The following is an 18,392-nucleotide window of genomic DNA, read 5'->3' on the forward strand; positions in this document are numbered from 1 at the left end:
CGGGGGCTTTCTCCGGGGCGGGGGGAGACAGCCCGGGGTCCCCAGCAGTGCCTCGGGCAGGGCACCTCTGTCACCTCCTTCTGCTTCATCGTCTTCTTTCGGCTGGGTTTGTGTTGGGGGGGGGGGTACTTAAAGCTAGCGATAAAGCTAGCGAGTCGGTGACACCTGGCTTCTGCGTCTTCAGTCATTCTGCTCTAGGAGTTCTGTACGGGCGTGTTGGGTGGCTTCTGAAAGCGCTGCAGGCCTGCTACTGCTTGTCTGAGAAGTTCTGAAGCACTTCTGGCAATGTTTACCAAATTACTTTAAGCGAACAAGCAAATAATATAGGCGCTGGTATGTCAGAGCGGGCTAGTTGGTGAATGTACATGTACAGATGTTTCTCCTGCTGACATCTTTTTAATCTTCCAAAAAAAGTTATTTTGGGTGTTTCATTTTGTGGGCACTTCAGGGCGGGTCTGACTTTCAGGAAGAAAGTGTACATGATGCAAACTTCTGAAGGGGCTTTGGCCTGAGGGATCTCCATCACCGGTCAGTTCCTCTGAAGCTGCGTGCAATTAGTGATGCTCCCGGCCTGTTACTTACTGCAATAACCACAGTAATTGGTGTCAACTAGCACTTTTTTTTCTGGCCAGAGGAAGTCTCTTGAGAACACTTACGGTATGCTGTTATGAAGTTGCTTTTTAAGCAGTACCTGTTTTCTGTCTGATACAGAAGACTGATTTCTGGGTCTCATGCTAGCATCTCAAACATACAGTATTAGCAGAAATAATAACACCGTGGCTGTGAGAATCTAAACTTGCATGTAGATAGTGCTTTTGCTGTGTATATCTTCACTAATATCCTGTTCCAGTCTGGAAGACCACTGGCAAACAAAACAGGAATAGCTTGCTGTTTAAAAGACTGGATAAGAATATACAAAGTATACTTTCATTGTATAGAAATTATTAAAGATGCGGGCCCTAGATAGGGAAGACACTTTATCTAAATGGTGGCGTTAGAAAATGAAGGGAAAGGGCAGATTAAAATCTGAGTGTTCTAGACTGCATGCTGCTTTAAACTCTGTCTTTGTGTGCAGATGTCCCTCGTGTTAGGAGTAGAGATGTCTTGTGCTTCCCGAGAGCCCGATCTGCATGAAGTTTGGTCACCTCCTTTGTAGCTTCTCTGTTGCCTGAGCTAGGGCTGAGCTCACACTGCACAGATGGACTGCCCCTCTTCAGCTCCTCTGAAAGCTCTGGGAACGTAGTACACTTCAGACGTCAGCTCCTCTGTCTAATTCAGTTGCACCAAAAGATTCAGGAGTTATTTGTGGGGAAGGGGAATTACAAGCAGACAGACAGCATGATTGCATAAGCTGTGCTTCCTTTGGAGACCCAGCTTAGCAGGTCTTGTGATAATAAATAGACCTTTTCTGCCTGGCACACTTCTGTTGTATGTGCTTTAAAATATAAAATAAAAGATGTATTTGTTGACGAACAAGGAGTAATTTTTATGCCAGACTGCAAGTTGTATGCTGCTGTTGCCTCTGGGAATGGTGCTGTAGAGGCAATTGCCTCTTCAGAATTTCTCGAAGTGATACCTTTTATCTAAATAACTTTTCAAAGTGTGAAATATAAAAACTTTTGTTAAATCACTGGAGCATTTCAGCTTTTTAAGTCCCGCTTTGGAATTCTGTACTGATCTAATTTCAAGTCACCTGTTCTAAGACCTGAAGTACCTGCCAGCTGTTTCTCTCCTGACTGCAGTCCTGCTTTCAGCTCGCAGTTGTGCTCAAGCAAACGATGAGCCACTGCTAAAAAGCTGTATGTGCAAGAGCTTGAATATGGTGAGGAAGCTGCTGCTTGGTTATGTCCCCCATCTGACTTGGTGAACTAAAAGGGAGTTCTCATGAATATTTCTTTTCTACCTGTTCTCATAAATCTCATTTTTTCTTTAAATATCTGGGTTCTAAGTGCTTGAGAAATTAGCCACCAGATATTAGGCTTCTGATAAATAGTCAGCATGGACTGCCTTGAGACTTGTGCAAAAAAACCCATAACTGTACCCTAAATTACGTGTTAGACTTTATTGGCCATATTTTATTTCCTAATGCTGTTACTTTGTCCAGTCTAAGTCTAAAAATTACTGCATGCATAGGTCTCTGTACACAGGTCAGTGGTATCTGTGTTGTGTGCAAAATTATAAAGAATTAGGTTTGAGGTAGATCATAAGTGAAATGGGGCAGAGAGTTTACCTTCTGTGTTTTAAACAGACCTGACCGTGTTGTGATTACTCAGCACTTAATCTTCAGTGGTTGCTGGTGAGAAAGGCAGTGTTTGAGCAGTGTGGGCGTTGAGGTAAATGAATTATATAGTTAAGTGCTGTACTTAACACTGTGACTAACTTTGCAATTAGCCTCGCTTTTCAGGCAGCGAGGCCAGATGCTTCACGCTAAGGGCGATTTGCAGTAAACGTGAACAAATACTGAGATGTCCTGAACAGAGAATGTAAACCGGGTAGGATTATTAGTTTCAGAAATCTCTGCTGTTACCAGTTGTATGTAGAAGACGGTGCTAAACAGGCCCCCTCTAACCCGCCCAGGGGACCAGCGCAGTTGGCTAAGGCTTGAGCAGGCTCTGGCCAGGCTCCAGGCTAGTAAGGTGGATGCAGCTCAGTGCTCAACAGTTGATTTAATGTCGGATTGGTGTAGGACGACAGCTGTAAAAATAACATTCCTTACTTCTATGGGAAGATTGCATTGTGCCCAAGTGTTGCACAATTTTCTATGTACTTACCTCAACAGGGTATCATGACAGGAGTACTGTTATTCCTACATTATGGTTGCAGAACTGAAGCACAAAGAGAATAAGGCCGTGTATCTCAAAAAACCATTGAGGCATCTTAGTCCTGCTGGTTTAAATGGGAGGTGAGGGATCAAATATCACTACAGATCGATGCCTGGTGGAATGCCAGAGATTAGAGAGAGCTTGTGGCTGACCAGGGAATTTAATTCTGCTCTCAAATCCCAAACTAACATTCTTTCTCTGTAGACTTAAGATTCAGGGTTGTTTGAAAATGAGCCACCTGGATCCTTAAAAAATTCTGAAGTGTGCTATTTTTGCCCATCTGAGAAAAAAGTTGATACCTGGCCGTTTGCATCATTTTAACCTAATGCAAAACTACGTGAGCAAATAAAAGTTTCAGGCAGAGCGCTTTGGTTTTTTATGTAAGAAAGGAGGTGGTGGTGCAATGGAGTGGGCAGAATAATCCCTGCGCTGCTTCAAGCTTCAGTTCTGTCACTGGCACAAAGAAACTGTGCTGGAACCTTGCCAGAACCTGGGCAAGCAAATCTACAAGTCAAGTCTTGATTGCCTCTGATTTGGTGCTTGGACAGAGCTGTGTTGCAGGACACCACAAGCTGTGCGGTAACCATTTTGGGCATCCGTAATGATGATACTCAAATGCTGGGAGGGTCTTACCTGATGTTTTTTTACCGCTTTGTCTTGCGTTGAGAAGACCTTACTTATATATTCATGTGCTGTCTAAATAGCTGTAACAGACTAATGAATGGTATACTGAAAAACCACGCTGGTAGAAAGGAGACGATCTTTCAGGAGCTAAGGAATGTGATGTGCTATGTGTGGTATCAGAGAATGAGAAACAGGATTGAAGCCTATGGCTGTTCGCATCCATCGGCTTTTACATCCATCAGGATATCAGTGTTCTTCATTGAGTCATGAAAATTACTTCTAGAAGTGTAAAAACAAGATCTTGAAATCGGCTTTTGCTTAGCTGTCCATCATGTAAAAGGAAATTGAAAGGATGAGATCCCAGATGAAGCATGGCTTTTAAATTGCATACATGACATGAAAACCTAATCTTGTTTCAGACAGTGGCAGGATCAGATGGGTAAAATGGATGCCTTGATCTCTTGGACTAAGAAGCAGAAAGGGTTTTTTTCCTTGCTTTCCTCTGTGCAGGGCAACTGGGAGGAGGCAAATGTATGCAGCTACGACATGGACACATCAGTAGGGGAGTGCACAAATCCATAGATAAGCATGCCTAGCCATATGGGTGCATGCAATCTCATGTATCTGCCCATATCACTCGCACGTGTACAGCCTTCCTGGCTAATCAGAATTTGATACTATTTTTTAATAAGCAACTTGCTTTGATTGTTGCGGGGTTTGTAATGTGAATCTACTGGAAGCCTCTGTCTTACCAATTTTTTTTTCTTTTTTTGCTTAGGGAGTGGTTGGTCATCTTCAGATGCAATTTGTAATTATTAAACAATATCAGCCTTACTCTTTTCTCTTCCTGAAAATAAATTCTCTTTGAAATAGATTCTGTGTGAGGTATGGAGTTTGTTCTTAAGTAGTCTGATCATCCCCATGGGCCTGTACCCTTGCATTGCTTTTGGCAGATACAGATAGCCTCATAGCATCTTCACAACCATAAATATTTTTGGTGGTTACTTATATCTGTTACCCTCTAGTAAGTTCTGGCAGGTAGTGCTAGCGTATCTCTAGATGTACTTGGGTTTAATGCATAAGTGTGAAATATGTACTTGATTTTAAGTTCAAATCGTTAAATAAAATACTTGGTTAGCACATTGTAAGCCAGGAAAGAGTTGGGATTTTTTTGAAAAAATAGATTTTAATGTGTCGATACGTTCCCATGAGAAGTTCTGGGGGGCCGTCCATTTGAACAAGTTCAGCTAAGTATTTCCTGCATTGGAAGTGGTCTGCTCTGGGACTTGGGGTGGGGAAGAAGGGGAGAGATGAGCTCATGAACTGCCAGTCTCAGGGTTTAGAGCCCTTCCTGGGGCTGCTGGAGAAGGGACTTCAAACAGCAGCTTCAGCTGGGCAGAAGTCTCTGGCTATTCTGGTGGGTGTTGTGTGGATATATACGTGTCCAGGCATCTTTTCCCTTTAAAACAACCTAGCTCTTGTTCCAATGAGGAACAAAGAAGTAAAAGCTTTGAGGTTTTTTTTTTTTGTGGTAAGCTTGGCTGGCAGATCAATCTGTAAGGCTACCAATCTAGCAAAAATGTGCTCTCTGCTCTGAAAAGTTTATGCTCTCTGAAATGCTTTATTTCTTGCATTTTGAGAATTTAAATTGTGAAATCTTACTGTATGTTGTTTGTTTTCTTCCAGTGAAGCCAAAAGGCTGGAATTAGAAAGAAAACTGATGGAATACAGAAAGTCTGATGCATACCTGTAAGCCTATTTCAAAGCTTCTTAACAGGTTATTTTAGTTCAGTTACAAAGACTTAGGTATCATAGAATGTTTTTAGAATGTTATCTTGAAGTTTTTCGCAACAATAAATTTATATTCATATGTCAAGTATAATGTAAGATTCATGTCTCTAAGTTGCTGATAAAATAACTTCAGCAATAACGTAACTACCTTATTCTATTAATACTGAAATGTTATCTCAGTAATAACTAGCATGCAAGTTGGTTTTATGCAACTTTTGCAAAATCACTGTAGTATAGTTGTGCTAGAAAGTCTTAGGGTCTTAAAGTCTGAAAGTTTAGGAAGTCCTAGAGGATATTCTAGGCTCTGGTCCTGCTCCTTGGATTATTTCTGTGTTATCTATTTAATGTAAATTGCATATACAGTCTGTACAAAAAAAAAAAACCCCAAACCCTAAACAACAAACCAAAGGAGAGGAAAAAAAACCCACAAAAAACAACCAACAACAAGAGAGGGCTGAAAAGTGTCTCATCCAGTGTTCCTTTCCTCAAGTGTGTTCTGTAAAGCTCACAGAGATGACTTTTCTGTCTTGGCTCAAGGGACTGAGGGCTAGGTGCAATAATGGCCAATCCCTTAGGAACTCCTCTTCTGAAAAGAGGGCCTTTAGATTAGAAAATGAAGATGTAAATTTAAGAAAAAAAAGTGCCTGAACAGGCGGGGAAACATCACATGTACTTTGTTTTCTGTTTTTATTTAATTTATTTTAATCTAACAGGTTTTGAACTGAAGTTTCCCTGAAAATATTGGCAGCTGGGGGATTTATGTTGCAATTTCACTACTGATTTAAGCAGAACTGTGGGCAGATTGAGAGGAAAAGATGCTCCTGACTGCCCCTGGTTCACATTTTCCCTTTGGCACTAACGCTTGTGTGGCTGCCCTGTAATCAGATAAGAAGATAGATCTGGCTGAAAGTGAATCTGGTTTTTGGGTGGGTGAGAACTGGTTTAGATGGATTTTCAGCTGGATTACTCTTGGCCGAATTTGCCATGTGGCCACATAGCAGGTAGTATTGGCACAAAAAAGAAAGGCTCCTTTTGGTGGCAGCATGGATTTAGGTTGGCTTAAAGCAGTTGTGAAACTGCAGCCTTGATGTTACAATTTGTATGACCTTCAGAGCACGTTCTTCTAGATACAATTTTCATTTTGATTTAATGTGATATAAGTGACTAAAGCATAACCCATTTAAAACAAATTTGGAAGAGTTTTTTAATATACTTATCCTTTTGAACACTAAAACGCCTGTTTAAATCTGAAGTTATATAGGAGACATCCTGTCAGTTGTATAATGTAGCTTTGGACAGTTGTGCAGAAGAATGTGTCTACTCCTTTTGGGGGGGCAACTCCTACATAAATGTTAGTATGTGTGTCTGAAGAAAAGTGGTTGTAATAAATGCATTTGTTTTATTTTCATACTCTTTAAGTACAGTTTCTTTTTCCCCTGTAGAATGAAACTAAAATACATGAAGCTGAAAAAATACTTGAAAGAAATAGATGAACGACAAAAAGGAGCTCTTCTGCGAAACCAGACCTTTTTAAAGGAATTCGACCAATTTGAAGCTCATATGAAAATTTCAAGTTCAGAGATGATTCAGAAGATGGAAGTAACTTTCTATAAGACTAATACGTTAGTGTTTACTGTTATTACAGGGTTGCTAAATTGGCTTTGTCCGAGAATTATGCATATCAAGACTTCAGATGTTAGTGAAACCGCATCATATGTTTTGGAGTGCTTAAAGTGGTAATGTTTGGGAATTTGAAATGCACCCAAGCTCTGCTAATATATGATGTAATAGACCCTATGTAGCTGCAGAGGTAGTCAGCAACACTTCACAGAACTCTACATTTAGTCTACAGTAAAGTGCCCTGTGCTTCTGAGTCTGTCTTGGAAGCGAGGGAGAATAGAGATCAAAAAAATGTGGAAATGGATCATGTGTTTGGAGTGTTAGTGATAAGATGATAAACCAGCAGCATCTAGGTTAGGACAAAAAGACGACTTGAGTTGTGATATTTTCATAAAGACTTTTTTATAAAACTGTATTTTAGTAAGGCTTTTATTACTTAAAAATACCCAAATACATTTCATGAAGTCGTTTCAGGACATATTTTGAATTTTGCTGGTGTGAACACCCTAAATAGCCATAGTTAGTCTTGCCCATCCTTATTGCTCTGTCTTCAGCAGAGGAAGTGTAAGAGCAAATAACTTCTGTTACAACAAATTGCTGTGTTTGAACTATCCGGACTAAAGCTGAGCTAAAATGAGGTCACACTTAGTTCTACTGCTACACAATCAACTAGCAATACTTGAACAGTGGTAAGAAAAAACTACTTCCTCCAGCATCCTGTTGCGTCACTCAGATCTTTGCTTTTGGTAACGTTTTTGCATGTACTCAAAGAGATTTGATTCATGTGCGTTCAGAGTTGGAAATTTTGAACTTTCCTTCTGGGCTATTAAAGTAAAGCCCAAGAAGTATTTCATCACCTTGTATACTTGAATTGTGCATCATAACTGACTTGGTAGGAGTGTGGTAGTACCAAATGACTACTTTAGAAGAGCCAATACCCAATAGAATATCCTGCTTGCTGTCATCTTTGTAGCATCTTTGTTATCAGAGACGACCGCAAACGTGCTGCTTTTCCTTTCTCCGCTCATAGCCTTGACTGCTGTCAGCTCAAAGGTCTACATTTGCAAAAGGGGTCTTATTACTGACTTCACTGAATGTCATCAGTTTGAGAACTCATGCTGGGATGAATTATCCTTATGAAAGAGGCTGTCAAACTAATACATGCCTGTTCTGTTTTTAAATGACTAATTTCTTAAAAATTACCGCAACAGGTAGAAAACGTGCATGGTCATTACATTTTAAAAGAAAGAATAAAAGCTCTCATGAGGACAAATGAAAATGACCATTCAACAGCTACATTAGCCACCCTCTGCTGTTTGTTCTGCTTGTTAGTTGTTTTGATCTGTAATTCTCATTGTGGAAATAGTTGTCAAAAGTCAGCTTGACTCTTCAGTGTTTTCTTTTTGGAGAAAAGCGTTTGTCTTCTGGCAAGCCCCTACTCCCCATGGTGACTAGAACTGATAATGAAGTGGGGATTTTGGTACCTCCGGTATGTAGTCAATCTATCTTAATATCTTAAAATAGTATGGGAGAAACAAAAAGTTGAGGAAGTTTAAAAAAAAAAAAGCATTTTTAGTCATTTCCTTTGTGTTGAGATAAAAAGATCAATTACCACTAGGCCTGAATAGCTAAGACTTTTTTTTTCTAAGCTGAAATAAATTTGATGACTCTCTTAATCTTCCCATCTTTAAGACCCTCATTTGCAAATATGAACAGACCTTTTGCTTTTCCTATTTAGCCCTGTTGGGGTATATGGCTTCAGTCTTTTCCTTATGGTTATGTATCAGTAATGCTATTTGTAGGTTGAATAGTTACATTAGTGTTGCTTTTTTATAGTTAGTGCAGAAATAAGATTAAACTCTTCTAGTAAAGAGACTTCTGCATGTCTTGTCTTAGTATTTGAAACTGACTCGGGATCCATATTTAAGGTTATGTAATAGGGGTTTTTTATCATAACTCATGACTGAAGTGCTTTCAATTTAATAGGCTACTATAAGAAACAACCAAGCTTTGAAGATTTTTGAATCATATTAATATGTTGTCTTGCTACTCCCTGAAGAACAATTTGGGACGTTGCAAAGTGATATAGATTGGTAATGATCTCAGATTTAAAAAAATGAAATTGTGATGTGCTCATGCCACTAATATATGGAGTCAGATTTTTGAGGATGTAAAAACGGGGAGGGAAATGTGTTTATATCTGCTTTCTAGGAGCAATAGCATTCTTCAGAAATATTTGGTAGGGACGACTACTGTCCGTCTGCCACTCCCGTTTTTTAACTTGCTGGAAGACAGGAGGGAAGGAAACAAATCAGTTGAGGCATTTTAAGCCCCTATGATGAGGTACTGACACAACACTTATTTTCTTGTGGCTGTCTAGAACTCAGTTGTGATTGTTTTTTATTTCTCTGAAATGCCATTTGAATTGGAACAGGAACAGTGTTCTCGGAGTGTACTGTTATCCTCCCTCTCCCTTCTGTTCAGGGGCACACACAGCTTGATCTGAGACAGTAAAACTTAGACTGTGATCCTCTTAAAATGAGGGGTCTAAAAAGCCTGGGTTCAGAGGATGTGAAGGTGCAGCAGCAGCACCCTCAGATGACAGTGGTACAGGACTGAAAGAAAAGCGTGGGGTGGCTGAGGTCATCAGGTACAGCAAGTACGGGAAAAGAAATACATAAGCACTTGTGAAAAAAGCTAAGAGGAGGAAAGAATCAGACTGCAACATAAAAACAGGGAGCGGAAAGGGAAAAAGTATAAAATGATGTAGAAGTTCGAAAACAAACGAGCAAACCTTACTTAAAAATCTTTTTTTAAACTTTTCTCTTAATATGCTCTGGAAACACTGCCCTAAGAAGCGTTATTAGAGCTTAGCCTGAATTAGGGATGTGGAAGCAGCAAGGTACTTCATCTTACCTTTTTTTTTTGTTCCCCTACTGTCTGGTTTGGCTTTCACTAGCTGCATCACAGTAAAGGGCAAGAAACTCTTTGTATGCAGTTCTTACATTAGAAAAGTCCCTTTCTTTCAGTAGATAAATGTATGACCTGAAGTGTGAGCCTTTGTCCTTTCTAAAAATCTTCGGTCCTTTTTACTATGGATGTTAATGCAGTGTCTAGTCCTTTTTGAATCCTCATAAGCTTTTTGTCAAATCAATATAATGTGACAACAAGCCCTATAACAGTAATTTTGTACTGTGGCTAAAAAACCCAAACAAACGAACAAAAAAAAAAAACAACGACCCCCAAACTTTATTGTTTTTATATTAGTTGTCTTTGATTTCATTGAAAATCTCCTTGCTTTTTTTATTAAGAACAACAATAACTAGCTGGCCCCAGACAACTCTGCCCATGTTAGCTGTAGCTTACAATGTATTAACCCTGCCTTCTGTTGTTCGTATTAAAGTAAATAGCCCCAATCTCTGCTTTTCTCTGCTCATGTGGAAGATTTTTATGTATGGTATTTGAGATGGGGTAATGAGACCTGTTTGTGTTGATGAACACTCCCTCTGAAACGCCGGTAGGTTTGCATGTGCGTTTCCTATTTGGGAGGTGCTGTCCTTGACTTCAGCGTACAGAGCTGGTGATTTGGGGGGGGTTGTTAGCTGATCTCCCTGCCTTTGGAAGTAAGGAAGCTCTCTGGAAAAGATGCCACTCTTACGGTGGCAAGTGATTTCCACTCTGATAAACCAATGGGCTGGCTAACATCCCATGGTTGCATAGCCACGTTAATAAATTCCTCGCACAACTATAGCCCAGCTAGTGCCTGGTACTTCTTTTAAGCCTGTTGGGTCTGGTGACACTCACAGAGCATCTTTTCCTTGCTTCAGCTTAGCAACATATAGTTTAGAGACTGCCTCTGGGTGGGTGGGTGCGATTTCCCCCCTTCTTTTTTTTTTTTTTTTTTTAAATTTTTATTTAAAGCAGAGCAGGACCAGCAGGTATGTTGTGATGCTAGGTTTCCTCTGTTGTTTTTAAGGATTTTTTTTTTCTGAGCAACCCTAATGCACACCAGTTTGACTAGCGGTAGGTTGTTATACTGGTGTCACAGTTGTGCCATGGGTTGATCTGCATGCGGGGTTTTCGTTCATTGCTTCCATTTTGATGTTTCTATGCCATCCATTTTATTTTTGCCAGGTTAGACTTATTTTTCTGAGCTGTTGAACAAAGCACAGATTACATATCTGCTATGTTACAGTTATGAAAAGCCCCCTTGTTGTGGATTGCATAAGAATTATGGAGCATGTAATCATTTAATCTATCATGGAAGTACACAGAAAGAAATTATTACTATTTTCTCTTTTTTTTCATGGAGAGAGAATGCCCTTTAGGAGTGCTTTATCATAGCTATGTGCACAGTTTATTATGTGGCTGTAGCTGACAAAACTTGTTTTGTTTCTGAAAGATTCACTTTTTTTCTTGTGTTTGTGCATCTGCAATCTGTTCAGTAATTTTGGGGAGTATAAGTAAATTCACGTAAGCTTTCAGGAAAATCCAGTAGTTACATTTGAGTTTATTTTGAGCATCTTTAATTCTGATGTAGTTAGTTTTTGTTTCTTAAAATATCATGTTTACAATTTGATGAACAGCTGTTATTACCTGGGAAATAGCAGACTTGCTGAATGCACCACTGGAGTGAAGTGCAGAGCTGGTTAAGTTAATTGTTTTAAAGATTTATTTTCATGCATATTACCTGATGCAGAATAGGTATTGAAGTGCTTTCACTCAGGGCCGATGTAACTTGTTATTGGGGTTCACAATTACTAACAAACAGGATTAATTATAGGTGCTGCATGTGCTTGGCTTTTAAGCAGTAGTTGTACTATGAATGCGTTACATTTGGTCAATTAAACAGTGTAGTGGAGGTGAAGACGGTTTATGCAGTTGTTTGTTAGTAACACTACAGCAAGTTGCCTTTCATGCTGGGTTGCTCTTCATAACATCTGCCATATATTTTTCTTTACAATAGCGCAATGAGTTGTAAGATGATGTACGTAAAACAAAAACAAATTCTAAAGCTCATTTCATCCTAAAGCAGGGGAGTACTGTCTGGATGCAGCAGAAATAATTACAAATACTAGTGGGGATGAAATAAATCTGAGGCAACAAGTTATTACTATTTTGTAGGATTCTAAATTACATGAATAAATAAATGTGTATTAAAAACCTGCAGAAGATTGTGTACAGGCCACGTCATTTTGTCAGGGGAGTGGAAAAATTAGGAGAAAATGGGATCTCTGGCTTTTTAAGTACAGCCCAAGTAAAAAAGTGCTGCTAGGACATTATATTTAAAAGTGCACAATTTGCAAAGTTAGTATTTGTTGATTTGTGGTGGGGGTTTTTTTTAGGCCTTCAATTTTATGTAATGGATTTGTTCACATTTAGGCATGGTACGGAAGAGAAATTAAAAGTGTGTTATCACTTCAAGAGGGTAACTTGTCAGCAGAAGGTGCCAAGGAAGAAGAATACGACGAGCAGGTAATGCAAAAGAAGTGGGGGGGAAATGTGTTTTATTGCATTGATGTGCTTTCCTCTGAGCTGCTGCATGAAGAGGCAGGCATTGCTAAGCAGTCTTTGCCTGGGGATTTTTGTTGTGGCATTTGTAGTGTGAAATATTGTTTAGTGCCTGAGTGAAGTAGAATAACCGGGGTAAAAAGTGCAATTATTTCAGCCAAAGAACTAGAATTAAAAAGGGAGGAGAACTCTAACTGTTTATATTAATCTTTGTGTTGTTTTTTATAATTCCTATGCCAAATAGTGTGAAAATGGTCTTGACCAACGAGGAAATATTCTTAATGAGTGATATTTTTAAAAATGGAGCAGTCGATTTGTACGGTGTGTTTGTAATTTTGTGCGTTTTGACCTTTTCTCAGAAGAAGCAAAAAGAGATTGCATATCTAAGTAACAGACAAAAAGACTGACAAGGAATACTTAAATATATTCTGCTATATATCTGCAGTAATGCAGGCTTCTAATCCCTCCTCCTATCTCCATATAAATGATACAGTTCAAGACCATAGCTGTTTTCTTCACTAAAAGCAGTAAAGCTCTTTTAGATGAAATGTCTAAAAACATCTTGTAATAACTTGGAGCATGCTGGCAAGAGTAGTCACTTGTGACTATGTGTGAAACCCCCTCAGCTAGTCGATATTGTAATAAGCAAAAATGGTAGCATCACTCCATTATTCAGAAAAGCCAACAGCATGCTTGTCCCTTAGGCTACAGCATTCATTAAGAAAAGCTTACTGGGCTGAAAGCTGGAAACAGATGATAACGGGATATGATTTTCATATTTAATGCATTCCTTGGAAGAGTATGTGTGCTGCAGATTGATAGAAGAATCAACTGCTACTTTACTAAAAGACTTTCTAGTTTGCCCTATAGCTACCGATGGAATCATTCAGCCAAGAAATTAACTTTTTCTCCTTTTACCTGCTTTATATATCTGCTAAGCAGGCTGCTTGGCTGCCAGTAAATGTTATTATGCAGTTAAATGTTTGGTATTTAAGACTCTTATCAGAAAAGAAACAGAGGCCACACTATTTTGTTTTTATAGTAGGAGGAAGGTTTTCGGTTTTCTTTCTTCAGTGCATTAGCAGTCGTTAATCTGAGTTTATAGGAAGTTTTCCCCATAGATTAAAAAGTTAAAAACCTTGAATTTAGAGCATTCTTTAAACTGTAATACACAAAGCAATGAACCCGAGCAACCTTGACCTACACAAGCAGGCCCCCAGCAGTTTGCGAATTATAGTTTTAATTCAGACGTACGTGAAAAGGTGAGTTTATTTTTGAATGCTAGATTCTTCAATTAAAAGCAGTCGGTGTAGGAGACGTGATTTCTAACCTATGGAAAAGCTTACGTAAATACTAGAACATCAAAGGCTCACGGTGTGACTTAGATTTTTAAAAACTGTTAGCGGGTTTTGGACAGTACAAGAACTTGGTGCGTACCGAAATATGTCACTTTGTGTTCAATTACAGTTAATAGCTTGATGGTGGACTCTTTCATCCCCCGTCCCCTTCTTTTTCCTTCTCATCTCCCTCCTTAAATACAAAGGTAACTTCGACTAAATTGTGCATCCTTTTGCATTGTCTATGTGCTGTGTCTCAGATCTTTCTCTGTAACTCCATTTTTTTTTCGGACTGGTTGCACCTATTTTCCACCACCTTCACCTCACTTAAAAGATGCTTATTCTTATGCCCAAAATATGAGAGTTTGTTCTCGGCGATGTGGCACTGAATCAGTCATAGCAAGCACATGCGGTTAGCAGGTGATATATCCAGGATGCAAATCATCACAGCTTGGAACTGGTTTTATTTACGAGCACTGGTATTGTAATGGTTTCCTTCAGGCTAGTCAGGATGCCAGTGATTGTGTGATAACCTCGTCAGTGATGCGTCTTGGAGACCAAGAAGGATAATCGCGGAACCAATCTTCTAAAGATGGTCAGTATCCCAATGCCCCTAAAACACCAGTGTGAATACCTGGTGCTTCTCTGAGCCATGGGATACGCAGCCTTTTGGACTCTCAATTTTTATGGGAGTTCTTAAGCTCAGAAATCACATACCCAAAAAATGTTTGTCTGGAAGACCATGATTCTCCGTGGAAAGGACTTGAGCACCAGTCTTTTGAAGCCCAGTGTAACGGCAATCCGGTGTTACAAGTTGGAGGAGAGGTCCCATGCTGAAGACGTCCTCCTCAGCTGGCAGAGCTGTATAACCTGGGCTACTGAAACCTTTGTGCAATGAAGTCTGGCTTCTTCAACTTCAAAGCACTTTCTTGAAGTCTTTTGAAGGCTTTGGACTTGTGCATCTTGGCACTGCCGTATCTGTTGGACGTAGGGCCTAGGGGACCTCCCAGGAACACCTGTGGGTGGCAGAGCATCCTTCCCCGAGAAAGGGGGTGTCACCAGGGGAGAGTAACCCCTGGCGCCTGGAAGAGACAAGCCTCTGGCTCGACTTCGCCTCCCTAGCTTTCACGTGGTTGTCTACTGCTGGGGGAGATGGGGCCCTTTTGTAAGTCCTAATGGAAGGGATTTTTTTCCTTATCTTTGTTCTCTTCAAAACACTTTAAAAAAAGATTGTATTTGTGACGGGCGGAAGAAGTGTGTTACTGCACTCCACAACCAAAAGGAGGATTGTAAGTGTGCTTTGTGCAGAGACTTCATTTAACTCCCAGCTGGAGTGACATGAAGTTCAGTAATTTTGTTAACTGTTTTAGGTAAGTCATCCACACGTTTTTACTGTTTTGGTTTTGGTTGTAAAAACAGTACCTAGACCAATGTTATCTGTCATACTTTTGTTTTGAGAATGCAAAGGTGGTGAAGAGATCTTCTTTTTTTCCTGCAATCAGAGAAGAGCTTGTTAGAGATATGTGGCTGCTATGACTCTGCCAAGCGCTTGTACCTATTTGAATTGCATTTGTTTTGGAACACTACATCCAGGAGCTGCTAAATCAATCAAGTACTTGCTAGGTGCATTTTAAAGCAGCAAATCCAAGACCCAAAAAGTAATTAGGAGGAACCCGAGAGCAGTGGTGATGGAATAAGCTGTGAACTTAATCTGAGTAGCAAACCTCTACTGCTTCTTAAAATAGCTTCATGGCTTTTTGTTCTGCTTCTTGTTACGTGGAATTTGAGCTTTTTTAATGAAACTTGGTCACAGACTAGACAAGATGCCTTTGTTTCCTTTAAGCTGGGCTTGGCAGCTGACTTTGTATGGTGGGAAGAGGTCAGGCAATGAAAGAGAGGAGAGAGGTGTGGAGGTGACTGTAAATTGTCCTGCTGTGATTTGGGGCTGAAAAGTAAGCCCTGCTTAGTATCAACAATGGTATTACGATAGCTAATTTTGGCTTTGCATAAACTGGTGGTGACCTTTTAGTAGTGGTGGTGGCAGTGGCCACTCCTCCTAAATTGTTCTGATTGAGTAGGTTTACAAAGAAAAAAAGGCAAGTATTAAAACACTGGGATTTAGAAGCAGAGTGGTTATGCTGTTGGAACTATTTTTATGCAAGTTCAACAGTTCTTGGAGGAAAATGCCATTTAAAATGTTTCTGCTCGGTGCCCAAAGTTGCCTTGTGGAAAATGCGATTTCATCTACGTGGTGTTGGCCGAGTAGTTGTTCTTCCTCTTTGGTGTGATTTAACAGACAGGAAAGAGCCGAAGGAAGACAATGAATACAGCGATTTTTGCCTCATTCTTATTTGCTTTGCTGACATGCTGTGAGCGAAGCTGGATATATAGACAAGTAAGGATGGCAGAAGTATGTTTCAAACTCTCTGGTGACCCTTCCTCGTCCTGTTGCCTTCTAGAGAAGACCATGAGAAGAGCGGCAGGAGGAGGTTGCTCAGAGCAGCTGCTGCGGGTGGCTCCAGGAAGGCCGGCTGTGCCATGGACACTGCCACGGGGTCCTAATGATCATGTCTTGGCTTCAGGATGCTGCGGTACCTAAACCACAGGCTACCGGCAGCTGTGCGAAGTCATGCACGAGTAGAGCACAAGGGTTCCACTCGAGTCGTAACTTCAAGGTATTTTCAGTGACTTCTGTGGGTGCTTTCGTCCAGCGTCTTAAAAGCCTTTGCAGGAATCTAATCTTAACAGTTGCCTGTTTGTAAAAACCAGTTACCGTTTAGATTAGTTTGAGTCCTTCGTGTATTTCAGTCCCTTTTAGTCAGGTTGGGGGTGCAGTGTGCTTTTGCCACCAGTTGTTTTGGCTCATGGAGCTTCAGTTGAGGTCCGGGCCCTCATTTTCACATTAGAATGCAAGAAATGTGTGCCAAGTGTTTGGGTAATAATACTACTATACAAAATACTTGAATTCTGTGACAATTCTCTCTCCAGAAACCAACATGCGATCCTCTAGAAGCTCCGTTTGCAACACGCTGCCTGTTTGTTTCCTTAAGCCGTCTCCCACCTGTGTTTTTCAGATGTTGCATGTTGGAAGACAGGCAGGAATTAGCACGGGGGCAGCCGTGCCAAGAGGACTGTATCATCCAGCAACAGTCTTTATGGACCGCCACACATCAGCCGTCTCGGCCGCCGGAGGTTTGGGCGTGCGGCAGAAACCCACCCAGCCCACAGAGAGCCACTCGGCACCCGACCCACCTTTGTGCTCTCCATCACTGGAAGGAATTGGTCCAGAGAGCGCTGATTTAGAGCGTGATGGATCAGTGCAGGGAGCAGTGAGACGCGGGGACCTGGCAGCTGGTGAGGAAGGCTCCGAGCAGCTCATCTCCTCAGCATCTGATCCCAAACCAGCTGCCCCTGAGGAGGAACGGCCGCGGGGAAGCGTCCCAGGTACGGCGGGGCACGTGCCTGTCCACCTCTGCCCAGCACTGGGGCACATGCATCCCAACCAGAGTGGTGCCCACAGCTGCTGGTTTCCCCTATGCGTGCTGCACTCTGGTTGAAGCACGGCAGCACTCTCTTTTTTTTCCCTTTTTCTTTTTTTTTCCTTTTTCTTTTGACTCCGTTTCTTCCCAGGCTGCTCATCTAGACAGGCAAGGGCTTGCTGGGGGCTGAGCCTGTTCAGGTTCACTATAAGAAAGTGAAAATTTCTTCACTGCTGTGCCCACAGTTGTCTTGAAGTAGCCTGAGCCTCATTTTAAGAGGTTTAACGTGAATCTACTTCACTGGCAGAGTATGTCACTTCTGTTTCAGGTTGATTTCCTTCTCCCTCAAACACTTGTGCACGATAGTTCATCCATTTCTGAAAACAGGGTTTGGCAGTGTAGACTGAGGATCAGTATGTTCCTGTATGTGGCTGGATTAACTCCTACTTGGTGGTGGTTCTCTGCCTTGTTCCCAGCTTTCCTGAGAAAGGTGGTGCAGACCTCCCAGCCGAGATGCTCTTGCTGTGGGACAAGATGCACTTCCCTTGAAGGCTGCGTCCCAACTTCCCAGCCTTTTTTTTTTTCTCTCTTTATTTTCCCTTTTTTCCCTGTCTTGGCAAGATGTGTTCTCTCCCATTTTACTGGCTTGGTTACTTACTTTGAAGTAAGCTAATGGATGTGTTTTTGAGGTCGCGGTGACAAAGATTTGTCGCTAAGTAACAGTTTATTCCTTTTTTAAGACCGTGCAGAAATACTCTCCCCTGCCTTGCCAGTTAACATAGCAATTTTCAATTTAAGCTAGTTTTCCAAGCCCCATAACAATTGCTAAAATGGAGCTATTTATAATGGAAACTGGTGGCAACCCTAATGATGCAGAGACTCCTGCTCTCCTGTAATGATCGTGGGTTTCTTTATAGAGGAAAGCTGGCATCCCCATCAGATGATCTTCTATGCCACTTCTTTGGGTTTTTCTGGCATCCTCTTTCTTGAGGTTTTTTTTCCATTCCTTTTTCTTTCTCTAAGGAATTTATTTGCCTCTCACTTTCTTTCATCTGATGCATTTGCCACTTTTCCATTTTAATGAAAGCCTGTCCTTTCTGGCACTGGAAGGAGACCAGTCCAGCCTGGCTTACGTTAGCCCTGGGCTCTGCCTGCGGCTCTGCAGAGCGCCGGTTCCTCCCCGAGGGGGAGGCTGAGGTGGCCAGCGT

General features: G+C 41.0%; 1 protein-coding gene across 1 annotated transcript in view; it reads left to right on the forward strand.

Annotated features, from left to right (window-relative positions):
- Positions 1-5,166: 5,166 nt before the first annotated feature.
- Positions 5,167-18,392, forward strand: part of KIZ (kizuna centrosomal protein) — a gene marked incomplete at its 3' end in the record, with an annotated part of 27,186 nt that continues 13,960 nt past the window's right edge. Inside the window, exons 1-4 of the mRNA XM_009577125.1 lie at positions 5,167-5,195; positions 6,680-6,836; positions 12,240-12,332; positions 16,780-17,149. Coding sequence (XP_009575420.1) covers positions 5,167-5,195; positions 6,680-6,836; positions 12,240-12,332; positions 16,780-17,149 — 649 coding nt within the window. The remainder of the gene's footprint in view (positions 5,196-6,679; positions 6,837-12,239; positions 12,333-16,779; positions 17,150-18,392) is intronic.

Source organism: Fulmarus glacialis, unplaced genomic scaffold (genome assembly GCF_000690835.1).
Source record: "Fulmarus glacialis isolate BGI_N327 unplaced genomic scaffold, ASM69083v1 scaffold25654, whole genome shotgun sequence".
Taxonomy (NCBI): domain Eukaryota; kingdom Metazoa; phylum Chordata; class Aves; order Procellariiformes; family Procellariidae; genus Fulmarus; species Fulmarus glacialis.